Raw genomic sequence first — 13,315 nt, 5'->3', positions numbered from 1 at the left:
CAGCCCCCTGTGGTGGTGTTGAAATTGCCCCATTTGGGGGCGAGAGAACTTGAGGTTTGGCGAGGTAATTGCCCAGGCTCCCAGGGCGAGGCCGGGGCGCCCGCCTTGAACCCGGGGCTGGTCGGTGCTCCCTTGGGGAGAGGCGGGGAAGGTCCCTCGGCGGGGCCCAGGGGGTGTCTCCTCTTGGTCGTCAGTGTCTGCCTACCTTGGACTGGTCACTTGATCCTGCAAAATGCCGAAAAGATTCCAGCTTCAGGGCTGCTGTGAGGGTTAAATAAGAGTTCAGGAGAGCAGGTGCTTCATCAGTGCTCAAGAGTTAAGAGGTGCCTGAATTTTCCTTGGGTCATGACTATTTGGAGGAACGTTTGCTATTATTTAATGAAGCAGGGGACTTAACGCTGAGACTACCTTGTTTGGTAAACGGCGTTGCTCCTTAAGGCAGACTAGGAAAGCGTGGGAAAATGACGGTGGGCGTGGCCATCGGTGCAGGCTGGAAGTGAGGAGTCGGCAGCTGCCGGTTTCGCTGAGTGCGGAGCTGGAGGCCCGTCGTGAGGGCTGGGGACAAAGGGGACCCTGAGGCTGCAAGGAAAGATGAGGGCAGTGGGACAAGGGCCTGGGAGTTTGGACGCGACAGGGGTCTGCACGGGGTCTGCGGACATTACTGATCTATCCTGGGCGAATTTTCTAGCTCCTTGGCAGTATTATGCTTATGGAGACCATATGGAGGAAGAGGCCTATTTTTAAATGGTAATTTTCTTTAATATTCCTAAGGCAGAATTATCTATCTTCAGAGCAATCACAATTGAATTAAGTTTTTTTCCACCCCAAGAAATGGAAGTAACTTTTTTTCTGATGACAGGGGCATTTGATTTTTTGTGGTGTACACAAACCCCTGATGGTTTCTCCTTCCTGTCTGCCTCTTGGACACGGTGTTGAGTGAGTCCCAACGTGCCCCACGGTTTCCTGGGAGAGGCAACTGTTGTCTCCTGGCACCTAAAACCGACATGTCTGAAACCAAACTCCTTCATCTTCTCACCTGACCTGCTTCTCTGGGAGGCCCAGGCTTGCAGCAGCTCCAGTTAGAGACCTCGGTATTACCCATGACTCCTTCACAAACCCACCCATGTGCGACAATCGCCAACACCAGCTGAGCTCTGCATCTATATCTCCATCACCCCTCGCTCCCTGGTGACACTGCTGTCTTAGAGTTCAGCCGCTGCTGGTGCAGATAAGTGTATACTCGGGGAGGTGGGACAAGTCCTATAATGACCACCCTAGAGAGGCCTGGGTTCAGCAAATATGTGTGGAGGAGAGTCTGTTGATCTGTTCTTTTTCATCTCTTGCAGTTAAAGGAGGCGCTTGGGAGAGAAAGTTTATGGGCTGTCATTTGATCTTTAAAGCGGGAGGGATGAGAATCTTCTTTGATGGTTTTTCTCTATATAAATTTAATAACCGGCTTGACAAAGCAAGTTTTAGTTTAGAACAGCTGTTCTCAAAGTGTGATCTGGGAAATGGGGGGTCAGGGAGGGGTCCCGGAGACCTTTTAGAGGGTCCATGAGGTCAAAACTATTTTTAAAAGACTACTGAGATGTCATTTGTCTTTTTCATTCTTTCTCTCACAAGCATATGGTGGAGTTCTCCAGGGGCTACATGACTTGCAATGAGCTTTTCCTCTGATGGTTAATGAGACATGTGCTCTTGTATTCTTCTGTTTCTAGAATCTTCTAAGGTAGTGGAGTTAGGGTATAAATATGTGCATTTTCAGAGAAGAACTCAGTTCTTAGTACTTCTGTGCATTTACTGTCTTCACTTATACCTGTTATTATCTCTGTGACCTCATTTTCTTTTGATAAGGCATTAATTTGAAATATCAGAGTTTTCCTGTGCCTATATGGAAAAATGACAAAAAGTATACTTTGTAGTCTTGATTTGAAAACTTTTCTAAATGTTTTAGTAGTATAAAATTATTTTTTAATTTAATATTTTACTCCAAAAGGATATTTATTTTTTATGTTTAAGGGTAGATTATTGGCTTAAAAGGGGGATACTAGAAGACTTGAGTTTTCAATTCACAGCTACACCATCTGTGCCTGTAAATACTGAAATAGATGAAATAAACATATCCAAGTTTCCTGACAGAGGAATTTACTCCAGAGAAATGGGCAAAACTAAAAAAGAAATGGTGAAAGCTTTCCTTAGCTTTACGGGTGTCAGTAATTGACCGTATGTGTCCTATGCCACAGAACCACTTTGAAAAATAAATCGACTGGCTTACCTGCAGATGTTATGACCTTTTAAAAAGCCTAAAATTATTTGTTACAGCTTTTCAAACTAGAAGTGACAAAGTTGAAGCATCCAACAGGATAAGGTATCAAGTCACATCTGCTGGAGAAACACACCCTAAAGCCTAGTTTAGATGATAAAGCCTCGAAAGAAGTCACAACACTGCCACTTTCCAATGATAAAGTAACTGCCAAATTAAAGATTTAGCAGCAGACGTGAAGACTGAGTTATTATCTTGACTGTAGAAGTGTATTTTTTTTTTTTTGCTTTATAAATGGAAGTATGGCTAGATTTGTCATTTTGCTTGTGTTCTGGTATCAGTACTAAAGCCATCGTGCAAATATATCCTTTTAGTGAATGTTTGGCAGCAAACACAAGTAGTGCCAAGATATCCAAAGTGTTGAATAACTTTTTTGAATTTCCTGGTTTACTCAGGAACAATGGGTTGCATTTGCCATGATGGTGCAAGGCAGCGCGAGGTGAACCTCCTGGCACCTTGGTCTGCATCAGGGCAGTGGTACCAAACTGCACTAGCCGTCTAGTCTTTACTGCCACGTGCTTTCTTTTCTTTCTTTTCTTTCTTTCTTTTTTTTTTTTTTTTTGAGACAGAGTCTCACTCTCTTGCCTGGGCTAGAGTGCCGTGGCGTCAGCCTAGCTCACAGCAACCTCAAACACCTAGGCTCAAGCGATCCTCCTGCCTCACCCTCCTGGGTAGCTGGGACTACAGGCATGCGCTTCCATGCACGGCTAATTTTTTCTATTTTTAGTTGTTTGGCTAATTTCTTTTTATTTATAGTAGAGATGGGGTCTCGCTCTTGCTCAGAACTCCTGGGCTCAAACGATCCGCCCGCCTTGGCCTCCCAGAGTGCTAGGATTACAGGCTTGACCACACAGCCTGGTGGGACGAGTCACTGACCCAGCAGAAGATGCTGGGGCTCCGCCCTTTTTTTTTTTTTTTTTTTTTTTTGAGACAGTGTCTTTTTCTGTCACCCAGGCTGGAGTGTAGTGGTGTCATCATAGTTTACTGCAGCCTCAAACTCCTGGGCTCAAGCGATCCTCCTGCCTCAGCCTCCTGAGTAGCTGGGACTACAGGCATGCGACACCATACCTGGCTAATTTTTGTGGACAGGGTCTCACTCTGTCACCCATGCTGGTCTTCAACTCCTGGCCTCCAGTGATCTTCCTGCAGTCTCCCAAAGTGGTGGGATTACAGGCCTGAGCCACTGCGCCTGGCCCTACCTGCCTTATTTTGGCATATTAAAGGGCAAACCCTCGTGACCCATAAAGGGTGTGAAAGCATATGTTTTCAGAAGATGGTATTTTCCTTTAGTTTTCTTCAATTTGGGTTGGGGTATGATCAAGGAATGCATGAAAGCTGTTGCTGCCTCTGGTGTTTTAACTGAGAATTACTCTCTTAAATCTACTCAAGGCACTGAGTTGGGTACAAGCTGAGATCTTACTGGAACTATCTTCCACTGTGCTTTGTTTACTTTTTCTCTCTTTCTAATGCAGAAGATAATATTGAGGGGGTTGGGACATCAGAGTTGGCTCTCAGGGCTCACCAACCCTTTCTGTGAGGAGCGAGCTTACAGGGGAGTGAGAGGTGGCCCGGGTCGGTCGTGTGATCGGCCTGTCTCTAGGCAGGGCGGGAAGCTTACTGTCAGAACCAGCAAAGCAAGCTGGGCGGCTCTGGGCTGCTCCTGTGACAGGCTTGTATGGGTGTTGGGGACAGAATGGGGAAACTGGAAGTCTCAAGCCATGTGATCGGACCATCCTGACCTCTCAAGGCCAGAACTGAGTTCATGGTCAGCCAGTGGTCAAGCCGACGAGGAAGAAGAACGAGAGACTAAACTAAGTATTATGTGATCTTGGAAACAATGAGAATATGGCTTTTCTAAATGATCCTCTCTAAGGAGATGGCAATACAACAAAAATTATTCCCAGCCTACTAAATATTTCTGGGGGCCACTTGCTCTTCTAGTCTGGTTCGCTCCAAAGACAACACAAGACTTACAGGGCACTGTGTTCTTTAATCGGGGCCTCTTCGACCCTGAGATGGATGTGTGGACACGCCGATAGCAGTTGTAGTTAAGATGAAAAACCTTCACTAGGATCCATGGACTGTATTTCTGGCGTTTGTGGCTCTCTGTGCAGGGACTCCCTCTGTCACGTTGGATCCCAGTTGGCGTCAGCATTGTGCGATGTCAATTCTAAATCTCCGTTCAGCCTTTGTTTGCCTGGACTTTGCGTGCGCGACGTTTTGTCCCTGTATCACAGTGCGCACTTGACGGGCTTCCTGTCGGCCAACTCAGCAGTTCAGTTCCTGAATCCAGAAACATGGCTTTGCCCGTTGGCCGACAGTCTTAGTGTTGGTTTCAGTTAAAGAGCTTATTTGGAAGGGCTGGAAGAATAAGAGTTTTTTAGTTAACTCTGCTTCTTTTTTCTTACAGGGTATTTGAGTAGCAAATGCCAGTCGTCAGGATGCTGAGGCAGGTGGTGGGCCCAGCAGTGCAGCGCCCAGCCTGCGGCTGTTGGGCGTCTGGCCCGCCAGTCCGCGTCCTGAGCCTCTCCCCTCGGCAAATTCCAGCAGATGCCAGCTTCCACTCCACCTCTTTCTCTGAAACAGACCATCCACGAGTCTTAATTACAGGTTTTTTTTTTTTCTTTTTTCCACTTGGGTGGCTTGAGTCTTTCTTTTCGGTCCTGCTTCTGTGCGATTGTGCCTTTGGTTTTGGAATGTGTAACTTGCCTTCAGAACCTCCCTATGCTGCTTGTCCCTGTAGCAGATAACGCAGCAGAAGCAAGCTGACCAGATACCATCTGGATTTATTTACTACTCTATGAAATGGATCTCAGAATGGGAGATATTTTATAATAGAACATTTTTAATTAGAGCAGCTAACCTTATTGATCAGGTACTTCCCTTTCCACAGTTAACTTTTTCTAGAATATTGCAAATCCAAAATCCTTATTTTATCACTCTTGCCAGTTCTTGGTTTCTCTGGCACAATATTTTTTTGTTGTCTGAAAAGACCTAAAAACCTGGGGACCAAACAGCTGCTGTGGAACTTGGTTCCCTTCCATATTGGATCAGTCTGGGAGTGAAGGCTGCTGGATAGGAAGGGTGCCAGGAGGAGAACATTGATTCCAGAGTCAGGCACCCCTTCCCTTGGCCAAACTCCTCAACCTAAACTCAGTGTCATTCATCCCAAACTGTTATTGCACATTTGAGTGTTGGAAATAGAGAGGATAAGTTAGCATCTGCCTGAACTCGTCATCGCCATTGAGCTCATCATCACCATCAGACTTGCTCCCTGATCCTCGTTATCTTGAATATACCTAGCACCTGACTGTACCCTCCAGACCTTGCTCTGTCACTTCCAGTCAGCACAAGTTCACCTCTGATTTTGATTGACATGTTTTCTTTCTCCTTCTTGCCAGGTTTTCTTTCCTTGGCTTTACATTGATACCTTTCTCACTCTCCTCAGTTTGTGTGTGTGTGTGTGTGTTTGTGTGTGTGTGAGTGAAATCTCACTGTTGCTTTGTGTTTTGTTTTGTTTTGTTTTTTGAGACAGAATCTCACTCTATCACCCAGGCTAGAGTGCAGTGGCATCATCCTGGCTCACTGCAACCTCAAACTCCTGGGCTGAAGCCATCCTCCCATCTCAGCCTCCCTTGCACTACAGGTGCAAGCCACCAGCTAATTTTTAACACGTTGACTGCCACACTAGAAAATTTTTTTTTTCCCTGGGGCCATGGTGTTTTATTATGAAAACTTGTTTTCTGTGCATGACTTATATGCAACTTAAAAAATGGTTCATGCGTCTCCCAAGGTAAAGAGACGTGTGAGTTGCATATGCTTCACGAGGCCCCTGGCTCAAAACTAGTGAGTTAAATACAAGTCTCATGGCAGTTAATGGGTTAAAACTTTTTGGAGAGATGAGGTCTCTCTATGTTGTCCAGGCTGGTCTCGAACTCCTAACCTCAAGTGATCCTCCCGTCTCAGCCTCCCAAGGTGCTGGGATTACAGATGTGTCACTGCACCTGGCCATTTTTAAGTCTCTTAACAGGCTCCTTGTCAATTCAGTTATCTGCCCTTTTTCCAAATGACTTCTTGTTTTGTCCCTTCCTCGTTGCCCTTTCATATCTCAGTCCAGTTCTATTGGAGGATGGAATTCTGGGTAATCCCACCAGAGGCTGATATTTGGTTTTGAATGTTTTTGGCACCCATAGCAGACAGGCTTCTGAACCCATCAAGATAATGAAGGCCCAGTGTAAATTCCTGCCCTGGAAAATTCTAGACCCCTGTCTGGCTTTTGAGAGATTTTTCTCTTCTTGTGCTCCTGCTTCCCCTCTTCCTCTCAGCCACTGCCTGTTGGGGAGAGTTTTGTCTCTGAAACCAGTAGTGCCTGTATTGGTCTCTGCCCTAGCCTGGAGGAAGTCACGGGGCATGTTCTAAATGCTGCACAGTGTTGCTGAGAAGAGTGGAGTGAGCAGCAATCATATCAGCCCAACCTAGGACTTTATCTAATTAGCTAAGACTGAACAATAGTCTTAGTTATTACAGTTTTGGAATAATGGGACTGGTTAGATTTGGATTAAAGTATCACTTTTTTCTCCCTCTAGGGGGCCTTGGCCAGCTGGGAGTGGGGCTTGCTAACCTTTTGAGGTAAGAGCCCTAAAAACTTGAAATTCAAAATCTGAGATCGTAAGTATGTGATGCTTGCCTTTGATGCCTTTTAACCATCTTTTCTCTCTCCTCTTGTCCCTTAGCATTTTTGATATCATACTTGAATGACTGTTTAAAATACATTTCATTCTGCCTCCTAGTATCACAGACGTGTCGCAAGCCCTTGACTACTCACCTCCATACCCACCCTCTGCTCTGTCTCTTTCCTACCTTCTGCACAATGAGACACGTCACTGCACGTGAAGCACTTGGCTGCCAGCTGTTTGGGGCACAGGGAGGTGCAGGTGGAAACTGGAAGGAAACTGTGTGGGATTTGGAGAGAGTTGTAAGATCAAAGGATAAGAGAGGGGAGGGGTAAAAACTCTAGGGATACTAGGAAGAAATCGGTGACAAACATAGAGTCACAGGGTTGGCAGTGGGGTGAGAGAAGAAAGGGACGACAGGCCGTGGGCAGGGAGGGAGAAGAACTGAAGGCGTATGTGTGGAGGAGGAAGAGGAGGGAGGGATTTGGAGGCTGACAGCAAACTGCAGTTCCTAGGTTAAGATGGTTTTCCTAGGACCTAGATATTGCCAACTTGTGTGTTGTGATTTTTCCCTTTAGGAAACGATTTGGGAAGGACAATGTGATTTTGTCCGACATAAGGAAACCCCCGGATCACGTCTTCCATAGTGGTAAGAGAGCGATGAGCCTGGCATTTGTTTTTATCTTTAATTTTCAATGCACAGTTAACGAGGTGACTTACAGAATCGCTGCCAGCAACAGCTCATGTGAGGTTTATGAATTAAAGAAGTTGCATAATATGTCACTTAAAAATATTCATATTTTTATGTAAATATATATATTTGTTTTATTTAAAGGCTATGAGGGAGAAATGTACATAAAGCCCTTAGAACAGTGCCTGGCACGTACAAGTACTGGAGAAGCATTAGGTATTGTCACCAGTGGGGTGGGCTTGTCATTCTTCCACGAGGAAAGCGCTGTATAGTAGTGCCTGGCGGGTTTAGTTACCCATTTGCTACCGATGAAATTCACAAGTCCATGGGGGAGAGGGGAAATGTCCATTTAGTCTTCAAACCCCGAACTTTTTCACTTCTGTGGTTTCACTCTGTGTTCCCCGTAGGCCCATTTATTTATTCGGATATCTTGGATTACAAGAATCTTCGCGAGATCGTGGTAAACAACCGCATCACCTGGCTGTTTCACTACAGCGCGTTGCTCAGCGCGGTGGGAGAAGCGAATGTATCCTTGGCGAGAGCTGTGAACATAACGGGTAAGCGCCTGGCTCTGGCCCAACATGGTCCATTCGCCAGCTTTTCCAGTTCTTTGGCAGGAAGAGATTTTTTTCAGATCGTGATACTGTCTGTGCATTTCAGGATTGCATAACATTCTGGACACTGCGGCAGAGCACAATGTGCGGTTGTTTGTGCCCAGCACGATTGGGGCTTTTGGACCTACCTCTCCCCGGAACCCAACCCCTGACCTCTGCATTCAGAGACCCAGGACCATCTATGGGGTGTCCAAGGTCCACGCGGAGCTCATGGGAGAAGTAAGCGTCACCCGGCGAGATTGCTGAGTGTGGTACACCTGGGCAAAACGATTTGGTGTTTTCTTTCTCCTTCTCTTTGCCTCAAACTGATTCATGCTTGCAGGTACTCACCCTGTCCCCTGATCCCAGCCCCCAGAGTTGGTCACTTAGTTCACTGTGTTTGCCCGGTGGCAGGCGTCCGTAGCTCCCGCAGACCTGCTCAGGGCAGCGTGGCAGCCTCTCCACAGTGCGTGGTGACGCTCAGCACTTTTACGGCCCCGTGTGTGGCCCCCTCCCTCCCTTCCTTTGCTGCTGTCCTATGTGCACTGCAGCCCTCTTTCAGGCTCCCGTATTGCTAGTTATCAGTGGTGACTATAAACCTTCTTATTATGGAAGACTTCAAACATTTTTTTTGGTTTTATTTTTTACACTCTTTGTAGGCACACTCAGTTGCTGTCTCACCCATGGGCTGATGCATCCCAGTCCTGGTCTCTCACCTGCTGCTCTCCCGCTACTGCGTCCGAGGCGGCCCTGCAGGAACGTGCTCGTGCACGGTTGTTTAGGGCAGAGGCAGGACCTCCTCTCCGAGGAAACCTTGGAAATCCCACTGTAGGCTGATGTAGTATTCACAGTGCCAGTGTATTACCAAAATGGCGATTCTTGGAAGATAAAAGCTCAAGTTGTTTATTAAAGATAAATGAGGCCAGGTGTGGTGGCGTGCACCTGCAGTCCCAGCTAGTCGGGAGGCTGAGGCAGGAGGATCACCTGAGCCAGGAGTTCGAGGCTGCAGCGAGCTGTGATCAAGCCACTGTACTCTAGCCCGGGCAACAGAGCGAAACTTTGTCTGAAGAAGATAAATAAGATAAATGAGCACCTGTTGGAAATTCTAAAATCTTCATTTTCTTTAGGTATATTTTAACATACAATTAAAGGAAAAAGGCTGTTATTTCTTTGCATTGCACTATCTGATTTAAAAGATCTTTTTTGGAGTAAGTTTTTTCTTTGTCACAGTATTATCATTCCCGGTATGGATTAGATTTCCGATGCCTGCGATATCCTGGAATCATTTCAGCCGACTCCCAACCTGGGGGAGGAACAACTGGTAAGTGTTTTCTATTTCTTTTATCTCCGGTGTATGAAACACGTTATCCCGGAGCGCACCACAGCTCTCCAGCCTGAGATGCAACTGCCCTTTTTCACTCTCCTCTTTCGACAGCACACTGGAGTTTTCTGGAGGCTGTGTGGCTTGTGATAGCAGGACAGACAAGAGACTTACTAACAAAGTGTGAAACACGCCTTCCTAGTAAATATTCTTTGTTTGGAAAAATATTGTTTTTCATATAAAATATCATACATGTTAATATATGATAGGTTTATTGTCACTTTTTTTTGAGACAGAGTCTCTGTTGTCTGGGCTTCAGTGCAGTGGCATCATCATAGCTCACAGCAACCTCAAACTCCTGAGCTCAAGCAAATCTCCTGCCTCAGCCTTCTGAGTAGCTGGGACCACAGGTGCACACCCACCACAGCCTACTTTTTTTTTTTTTTTTAATAGACACAGGGTCTTGCTATGTTGCCCAGGCTGATCTGAAACTCCTGGCCTCAAATGGTCTTTCTGCCTCAGCCTTCCAAAGTGCTAGGATTACAGGCATGAGTCACCGTGCCTGGCCTATTGTCATTTTAAAATATAATAATATTTTTAAAAATTCTTATTTAACTCTAATACAGTAAATATTGATACAACCCACATTAATCAGGTCTCTTTGGGAGTCCTCAATTTTTAAGAATCTAAGTTGGTTCTGAGACTAAAATATTAGAGAACTGCTGTCTCGATCATAGAGGCTCATGCGTGGTTTTGTTATAAGAAAACCCACAGGCAGGACTGTCTTTCAGACTATGCAGTCCAGATTTTCCATGATGCCATGAAGCATGGCAAATTCGAGTGCAACCTGGAAGCTAGCACGAGGCTCCCCATGATGTACATTGACGACTGCCTCAGGGCCACCCTGGAAGTCATGGAGGCCCCAGCCGAGTCTCTCTCCATGAGGACCTACAACATCAACGCCATGAGCTTCACCCCCGAGGAGCTGGCCCAGGAGGTTCTCAAGCACGTGCCAGAATTCCAGATCACGTACAACGTGGATGCCGTTCGGCAGGCCATAGGTTGGTACCTTGTGGCAAACGGTCTCAAAGCCAAAATTCAGCTTCGGCCTTCACTGAGTCCCTGGAGGACATAAACCTCAGAAGGCTAAGGAGAGCACGGCTCCGTCCTGAGGGTCCAGACACCTTCTGGAGAAGGAGCCAGCAGATGCTTCGATTTGGGGAAATGACATCGAAAGTGGGGAAATGATTCCATTCCAAATAAACACAAAGCAAGGAAAACTGGAAGCAATTGAGGTAGTATGGAAACAGCCCTGGGTTTTTAAATACTGTAACTTTGCCAATTTGTGGCTGGGAGCACCTTTTTGAGCGTAAGATTCCTACCGTACAAAGTTGCGTGAGATTTTTTTTTTTTTGAGACAGAGTCTCACTCTGTTGCCCGGGCTAGAGTGAGTGCCGTGGCGTCAGCCTAGCTCACAGCAACCTCAAACTCCTGGGCTTAAGCGATCCTCCTGTCTCAGCCTCCCGAGTAGCTGGGACTACAGGCATGCACCACCATGCCCGGCTAATTTTTTGTATATATATATTTTAGTTGTCCATATAATTTCTTTCTCTTTTTAGTAGAGACGGGGTCTCGCTCTTGCTCAGGCTGGTCTCGAACTCCTGACCTCGAGCGATCCACCCGCCTCGGCCTCCCAGAGTGCTAGGATTACAGGCGTGAGCCACCGCGCCCAGCCTGCGTGAGATTTTAATACGTGAAAATTCACAGTGCCTGACAGTCACGTAATATGGTCCCTAACCTAAGCTCTACTGCGCCTCTGCTGTACTCAGAGGGAATTTCCTTTTTTGACTTTTGTATAAAATGTTCTAGACCATTCTGCAAATCTAGAGCCTGAATAACTTGAGCTGCTCTCATCTTCTCCTAGCGGACAGTTGGCCGATGAACTTTGACGACAGCAACGCTCGAAAGGACTGGGGGTGGAAACACGACTTCGATCTTCCAGAGTTGGTGACCACGATGTTGAACTTCCACGGTTCCGACGCCAGAGTGGCCCAGGCCAACTGAAGGAATCTAAGGGAGAAGCTCCTGTATCCCGGACCCCTGTCGCGGGAGAGCTGTCACCACCCAGAGGTTGTGGACCCCAAGGAGCCTGTACTATTTGCAGTTGACTAATTGGACTAAATTTTGGCAGCTCATATTGAACTGCTAGGTGGAGATTGGAGTTAACATTAGGCATTTTCAAAATGTTTGTAGGTTCGGTGGGAGGACTTCACGATCTTTGCTATTTGTCTAAATTTGTCTAAACACACATTCCACGGAATGAAGACCTAAGTCGTCATTAGTTTCCATTTCCCTGATTAAGATGAAGCGGCCATTTCTGGGAAGGTAGAAGTTATGTGGCATTTGTACTTAATTAAATCCAATTTAAATATCACTCCTGGTACTCCATTATTCTCTTACTAGAAACCAAAGATTACATTTTACAGCCTTTCGAAGACGGACTCCTACTATGAAAGTATTCTTTGCTATCTCATCTGAACATAAAAAAATGTTTGGTATATAATCCCATGTGCATCGTGTTCAAGAGCTTTGACATTTCTTCAATTATCACTTCTAATTTATTTTTCTGCGGGAAGACATATCTGTAGGAAAGGAAGAATATTAAAGATGATATAACTCGTGGTGGGGAGCCCTCTCTCCCTGCCCTCCTGTTAGTGAGCTAAGTGGTCATTACCAGGAGTGTAATTCCCCGGCCTGGGCTCCACCCCATAGCCAGGCACTTCTGGTTATTCTAATCCAGCTACGGCCCACTAATGTAGACCAATTTAGAACAACGCTGTTTGTTTCTACAGAGTAGTTTCTGCTTACAGCCTGTTTTAGACATTCCTAGATTGAGCCTTCAGAAGAACTCCTCCAAACCTCTGAAGCAGTGACCGTATAGAAAATACAGATCGACCTTTTTTGCAGCTACCTCAGGATGTGCTACAGGTGAAATCGCTAGAAAGGAAAGCTTCCAGTTCCACAGGTTAATCATGGGCATATTTGATAACAGCTGTCAAGGATTACAAGGCATTTCTGTTATGTGCTTAATGACAATAAAATGTTATGCATTTGGAATTTTCTCTTATTTATTTTCAATCCATTTAGGGGGTACAAGTGCAGTTTTGTTACGTGGATATATCATATAGTGGTGAGGTCGGGGCTTTTAGTGTTCCCGTCACCCAAATAGTGTCCGTTGTACCCAGTAGGTAATTTTACATCCCCCATCCACCCCATCCTCCCACCTTGGGAGTCCCCAGTGTCTGTTACTCCACTCTGTGTGACCACGTGTCATAGTTTAGCTCCCACTTACAAGTGAGAACTTGCGGTATTTGGTTTTCCATTCCTGAGTTTCCTCACTGAGGATAATGGCCTCCAGCTCCACCCAAGTTGCTCTACAAGACATTATTTCATTCTGTTTTATGGCTGAGTGATGCTCCATGGTGTGCACATAGACATACACCACATTTCCCTTCTCTTTTTTTTTTTTTTTGAGACAGAGTCTTGCTCTGTTGCCCGGGCTAGAGTGCAGTGGCATCACCATAGCTCACAGCAACCTCAAACTCCTGGGCTCAAGCAAACCTCCCCCCTCAGCCTCCCGAGTAGCTGGGACTACAGGCGTGCGCCACTGAGCCTGGCTAATTTTTCTGGTTTTTGTAGAGATGGGGTCTTGCC

The 13,315-nt window shown here is 46.1% G+C and overlaps 1 protein-coding gene across 1 annotated transcript; it reads left to right on the top strand.

Moving 5' to 3' along the window:
• Positions 1–4,749: 4,749 nt before the first annotated feature.
• On the top strand, positions 4,750–11,665 carry LOC138393694 (L-threonine 3-dehydrogenase, mitochondrial). The gene is made up of 8 exons (XM_069485076.1): positions 4,750–4,933; positions 6,910–6,952; positions 7,575–7,645; positions 8,095–8,244; positions 8,348–8,520; positions 9,511–9,601; positions 10,393–10,662; positions 11,526–11,665. Exons 1-8 carry the CDS (start codon positions 4,750–4,752, stop codon positions 11,663–11,665), a joined length of 1,122 nt encoding a protein of 373 aa, XP_069341177.1.
• Positions 11,666–13,315: the final 1,650 nt, after the last annotated feature.

This window comes from Eulemur rufifrons, chromosome 12 (genome assembly GCF_041146395.1).
Source record: "Eulemur rufifrons isolate Redbay chromosome 12, OSU_ERuf_1, whole genome shotgun sequence".
Lineage (NCBI taxonomy): Eukaryota > Metazoa > Chordata > Mammalia > Primates > Lemuridae > Eulemur > Eulemur rufifrons.
Note: the sequence above shows the minus strand (reverse complement) of the source record. Positions and strands in the feature narration are given on the sequence as shown.

Excerpts from the sequence above, each read along its gene's own strand:
- LOC138393694 (XM_069485076.1), top strand. The coding sequence starts at position 4,750 with ATGCCAGTCGTCAGGATGCTGAGGCAGGTGGTGGGCCCAGCAGTGCAG. Across the intron at positions 8,245-8,347 it reads GAGAGCTGTGAACATAACGG|GATTGCATAACATTCTGGAC; the intron begins GTAAGCGCCTGG and ends TGTGCATTTCAG. Across the intron at positions 9,602-10,392 it reads ACCTGGGGGAGGAACAACTG|ACTATGCAGTCCAGATTTTC; the intron begins GTAAGTGTTTTC and ends ACTGTCTTTCAG.